This window comes from Bos indicus, chromosome 14 (assembly GCF_029378745.1).
Source record: "Bos indicus isolate NIAB-ARS_2022 breed Sahiwal x Tharparkar chromosome 14, NIAB-ARS_B.indTharparkar_mat_pri_1.0, whole genome shotgun sequence".
Lineage (NCBI taxonomy): Eukaryota > Metazoa > Chordata > Mammalia > Artiodactyla > Bovidae > Bos > Bos indicus.
In genome coordinates this window covers 55,661,535-55,667,534 of record NC_091773.1, presented here as the reverse complement: position 1 = coordinate 55,667,534, position 6,000 = coordinate 55,661,535, and the positions used below count along the sequence as shown (strand labels likewise).

At 40.5% G+C, this 6,000-nt stretch overlaps 1 protein-coding gene across 1 annotated transcript in view; it reads left to right on the top strand.

Annotated features, from left to right (window-relative positions):
* Positions 1-499: 499 nt before the first annotated feature.
* Positions 500-6,000, top strand: part of TRHR (thyrotropin releasing hormone receptor) — a 56,309-nt gene continuing 50,808 nt past the window's right edge. The window contains exons 1-2 of the mRNA XM_019973486.2: positions 500-767; positions 1,284-2,157. Of these exons, the coding sequence (XP_019829045.1) occupies positions 1,369-2,157 (789 nt within the window). The 5' untranslated portion in view covers positions 500-767; positions 1,284-1,368. The remainder of the gene's footprint in view (positions 768-1,283; positions 2,158-6,000) is intronic.

Below are 6,000 nucleotides of genomic sequence, written 5' to 3'. Positions count from 1 at the left end.
TCAAATGGGTTAAAAAAAAATAATCTGTATAAGCCTCAGAAGATTGCAGCTGAAATGGTTTAAAATCAGTCTTAACTCATTCTCCATTCATATACCATGAGAGAAGGGAGCCGACCTCACTGGTTCACCAGAGAAATAGTCCTCAGGTTTCCATCATAGAGAAAAAAGTGTGCTCTCTGCCCAGACAGATATTTCAGTCTTCCAGGGCTGTGTCTGGACTGAGATGGCTTCGCTCTCCCTAAGTCCTATCCCACAGGGGAGTGGGACTTTACCCAGGACTTTACGCAGGTGCCTGAGTTTCCCTAGAACTTAGACTATAAACAACTATAAGACCAGCTGCTTCAAACCCCCTGGCTGGCACCATCAGCCTTCCAGATTACAACTATATCGTTAGCACATTTATAAGAAAATCCTCAGAGGGGAAATCATGAATCAGTGAGGACTGACTGGCGTGTGTGAATGTGAGTGTGGGGCGGGTGTGTTAGAGGGGAGGGGGGAGACGGAGAGCTGAGCGTGTTCTCATTAGGGGACGATCTATGATTTGCCAGGCTCTCTGCTGCTGCTCCTGCTGCTGCTTCTGCTGCGGCTGTATGGTCTGTCATCAGTTGGAAAAGGCTGTGAGGGTTTAGAGGAACCGCAGTTCTGAAGACGGAGCGCTGCTAAGTGGTCTCCCTGTCAAAGTGGAGGAGGCTTTCCGCAAGGTTGGAAACTCACGCTTATTACCGCTCCATCTACCTGGAAGAAGGGGCAGCGCTACAGAGCAAAAGGTAAGAGGAGAAATTATTCTCTGTTGGGTCTGCAGGGCAGGGGGCCTGGGGAGGCTTGCTATTTTGTAGCAGAGGGATCTCACCCTTTGAGAGCCAAGGAGGCAGATGCTAATTTTCTGTCAAGCTTTTTGGCTCCCCGCCACCCCCAGCCTCCCACCCAGTATCTTTTTCTTATTTTACTTTCCCCAAGCATCTGAGAGATTTCTTTGTATTTATTTTTCAGGTAGCTGATATTGTTTCTTTTTTTCCCCCTATTGAGGATGCTTTCAAAACAGGGAGCATTTTCTGTGTCTCTTTTCTTGAGCATTTTTGTCCATTAAGAAAAAAACAGTCCCTCTTTTGTAAGGTGGTCAAAACTGTTACTCCATCCTATACTAGATTGCAATAAAAGGAGTTTTCAGGAGTACAAATGAGCCCTATTACTGGAGAAAAATGGGAGGTGATATGAGAGAACATGAGAATTACCTGTAAGTGATTGTGACCCTGTGAATGAATATGGACTATAACTCTTCACAGGGGGAGAGAACCAGTGTGGTAAAGGCAGGGCGCCGGAAGGAAGATGTGTTGAGAAGTGTTCCAGAGAAACCTCAAGCCACTAAAGATGGAAAACGAGACAGGAAGTGAACTGAATCAAACACAGCTTCAGCCTCGAGCTGTGGTGGCCCTCGAATACCAAGTGGTCACCATCTTACTTGTGCTCATTATTTGTGGTCTGGGCATTGTGGGCAACATCATGGTAGTTCTGGTGGTCATGAGGACCAAGCACATGAGGACCCCCACAAACTGCTACCTGGTGAGTCTAGCAGTAGCTGATCTCATGGTCCTGGTGGCCGCAGGCCTCCCCAACATAACGGACAGCATCTACGGTTCCTGGGTCTATGGCTACGTTGGATGTCTCTGCATTACTTACCTCCAGTACTTGGGCATTAATGCATCCTCTTGCTCAATCACAGCCTTTACCATTGAGCGGTACATAGCGATCTGTCACCCCATCAAAGCCCAGTTTCTCTGCACATTTTCCAGAGCCAAAAAGATAATCATCTTTGTCTGGGCTTTCACATCCATTTACTGTATGCTCTGGTTCTTCTTGCTGGATCTCAATATTAGCACCTATAAAGATGCTATTGTAGTGTCCTGTGGCTACAAGATCTCCAGGAATTACTACTCACCTATTTACCTAATGGACTTTGGTGTCTTTTATGTTGTGCCAATGATCCTAGCCACTGTCCTCTACGGATTCATAGCTAGGATCCTCTTCTTAAATCCCATTCCTTCAGATCCTAAAGAAAACTCTAACATGTGGAAAAATGACTCGACTCATCAGAATAAGAATTTGAATTCAAAGACCTCTAATAGATATTTCAACAGCACAGTATCTTCAAGGAAGCAGGTAAGCAAATCTGAACTTCCAAGTTCACAGAGAAAATGTGGGAGAGAGTTCCTTGTGAGATAGGATCAACTTTGCCCTACTTAGCTGGTGGCAAAACTAAAACACAATCATACAAGCGTTTCACTGGTGTAAGCCTCTGCTTTACATATTAAATCCATCTCTAAAACAACTGAGGATCTAAAAATAGATGGGGAAATGTTGACAGCACACCAGCAGGTACAAGTTTGTGTGCAATTAAAATATAAGGAAATAGAAACCGAAACCCTAGAATTCTACCTTTAAAATGGTGTGCCCCTCTGAGAAATGTTATCAATATATTTAGGCCATTTCTGGTTTCTATAGGTAGCAGCTGGATATTTTGAAGAACTCTATCGTCTGACAAATATTTGACAAGATAGTTTGAGAAAAGATGAGTCAAAACAATACTGAAACTGAGAGGGGTTCCTGGACTTTTTTTTTTTTTTTCTTCAGTCTTAGTGGAGAAAGATTCTATCACTTTCTCCTTCAGCTCCCTACAAAATGTCCTGGCATGTACAGGCTCACAGTGCACTCTGCTCAGGAAGTGTTCTGATAAAAGGGCTTAACACCAAGCTTAATTTGTGACAAAGAATGACTGCATTCTTCACACGTCTTTTTCCTATTAAGCATAGCTATGTTTCAGATCACCTGAACGCTCAGGCAGTTACTGTTGAACGGTGGTTTCATATGAGTGAAGTGTAACTGTGTTTCAGTAGGTGTAGTTTGTAAGACAGTGCAGATATACTTTATATCATGTGCACACTTACCTATAGTTACACACCTAAGTCATCTAGGAACTTGGCTTTCAGATCCTTTTCTTTGTTAAACAGAAAAAAAGAACAGGTGATCAGCAAGACTTGCTCATTCAAACAGGTTGAATTCTCTTTCTTTTTTTTTGATCCTGTAGGCATTTAGTTCTTCCTATGTACATAAACAGAAACTGAGTGTACTTTTTAAAGTATGCAGGTGAATCATTCATACTATCACTTCCTAATCTCTGGATTGGCTGAAATATGAAGAATTGTATTGAATGTTGGGCACATAGTGAAGTAAGTTACTAATAAATAGTGGTGTTTTAGGCATGCATGAAATGAATAATGAACTATCACTAAAAAGAAATATATACAACATTTTAAATTATATCACGACATTTGATTTATATAACATGTATTATTAAAGGTGTCTAGATGATAAAAGGGAAGACTTGAGAAACAATTGCCAGCTCTTAGATTTCTGTTGCTTTGGATCTAGCAGTGCTACCTAATACAAGGCATATTTGGCCATCTATTACCCAAAATTTGATTAAGGGAAACTCAGAGAGGTCTGTTGGCCATCTGCCAAGGCAAACATTAACAAATACAATAAGACAGTAAAGAATATGTACATCTCAATTAGAGACTAAACATGGGTTAATGTCTGTAGCAAAGAAGGTCAGGAAGTAAATTCATTCATTAGACTCATTTATATTCTTGTTATAAATTCTAAAAAATTGTTTGTCTGGTCTAATGTCTTCCCTTTCAATTACAGTCATTAGTACCTATCAGCATTAATAATGTGCTTTAAATTGCTAATTGTGTTACATGTTCACACTCATATTTCAAAGCTGTTAACAGATAGGCTGTCCTCAAAGAGGCTGAGTAGTAAAACAAAAAGCCAAAAGCTCCAAAAAACCCTGGGCTTTAAAATTCTAGGGTTCTAATAATCTTGGATGTATGACCCTGGGTAAGCAGAACTCTCTGAGCCTCAGTTTCCTCATCTTTAAGCACAAGGATAAATAGCAACCAGAATTGGTGTAAGGTTCAATGAAATACCTGATGAAGGACACCTAAAGTTGGTTCATCTGAGTGTTTAATTAGCCTCATTCTGAGTCTGTTAATATGTTGGCAACTCTAAGGGAAATAGATTTATTCTTTAAACTATACATGCACCATTTAAACAAAGATCATTGGTTGAACAGGTGTGTATAGGATTTGGCAACTTCTCGAACTTTTAATAATTAGGGCATTTGGAATTGTGTTTAGAGGATTTAGGGTTGTCATGAGGATATGGCTGGAAAGAGAATGGTATGGATTTGGAGAGGGGACCAGGACAGGGTATTATGGGGGAATTTTTAGAGTATGTAGTGATTTGGTTCCCTGGTGGCTCATATGGTAAAGAATCTGCCTACAATGCGGGAGTCCTGAGTTCAATCCCTGGGTTGGGAAGATCCCCTGGAGGAGGGCATGGCAACCTACTCCAGTTCTTGCCTGGAGAATCCCCATGGACAGAGGAGCCTGGCAGTTTACAGTCCATAGGGCTGCAAAGAGTCAGACATGACTGAGCAACTAAGCACACACAGCAGTGACTTGGTTGATTAAAATGAAGTCTTTGAAGGAACAGCAGAAAGTAAGATTGGATTGCTAGTATATATGTATATCTGTGAGAGAGAAAGAGAGAGAGAAGAATGAGAGAAAGGATCGTGGAGGATCCCAAATATCAGGCAAAGGAAGAAGTTTGAACTTAGTGCAGGAGCAACCAAGAGTGTGAGTGGTGAGCAGGAAGCAGCAGTGAGGAAAATGGTGTTTGGGGACAATAAATCTGACAGCTGTGGATGAGGCAGGGTTGGAGGCTGAGACTCTGCCTCCACTTTTGAAGAAGGACCACTTTTGAAGCTGTTGGTAGTAATTTAGGCATGAAGTATTATAGCAAGATTCTCTATCAGGAGAATTTAAAGTAAGGTGTGAACCAGAGAGGAATTGCAAAGAAAGAGGAGGTGAGATGTGAACACGTCAGATACAAAAGATGAAGAGGGGACAATTCGACGGTTCTGAGTCTGGAAGAACAGAGGTGTCTCCTGATGAATGGAATGAGAGCCATGAAGGGCAGTCAGTTTTGTCCAAAATCAGTGACCCTTTGGTCTGGCTTTTTCCTCTTCTGAAATGGTTCTTTTCTTAAATCTTGAAAGGATTCTAACCTCTACCTCCTCTAGCCCCAGGATTTAATTCTACTATTTTCTCTGCACGTTTTTTCTTTGGGGCAAGTTTAATTTACATTTTAATAAATATTTTGTCTGGACCAGGTCTTTCTAACCAAGTAATTAAAGTCAAATGTGCAGAGCTTAGAAGAACTACATTTTAGAGGAAATACAAAGAATATTTATATGTGAGGGACACATGTGAGGTTTGTGTTTGCTGATTTGTTTACTTTTAACTTATATTTCTGATGCATAAAACTCAGGCCAGAATCTTCTTTCTTTCTGTTATTCGATTCAACTAAATATTTGGTCAAGTCGATAAAACAAATTACTCTAAATAATAGCTTGGAATTGTGTAGACAAAAGAATTATCTGATAGACTACATCTTTTGCTTTACAATTGGTTGTTTTGATGCTGGAGCCCTAGTTTAAATGATCACATTGTCACATTCCAGCTCCATCTACACAATACCAAAAGATCTCTCTCTGTTCAGTCAATTCAAGTGTTCAGCATTGTATAGATGAAATGTCTTTATCATTGGCTGAGGAGTTGATTGGATCTTTTGGCATTTTGGAGACACAGGAGTATCTTGCTGAAGGACAACACTGTGAATAAACACATTCAATTCAAATATTTGCTTTCCATAGGACACAGGGATATGCAGACTATTTTATAGATCAGGCTACCAGTTTCATTTTCAGTTGAGTCACTCGAATGTACTTTTTTTTTAAACAGTACAGCTAGTGGGGAACTGTGTAACCTAATCTGAACAGAAACTCCAAGAGTTGTGGCAAATTTTTCATTATGGGTTTTGTTTGACAGGACAAGTTTTTAAAAGGCCAAACGGTCTTTGTTTCTATAAATTTCTTAA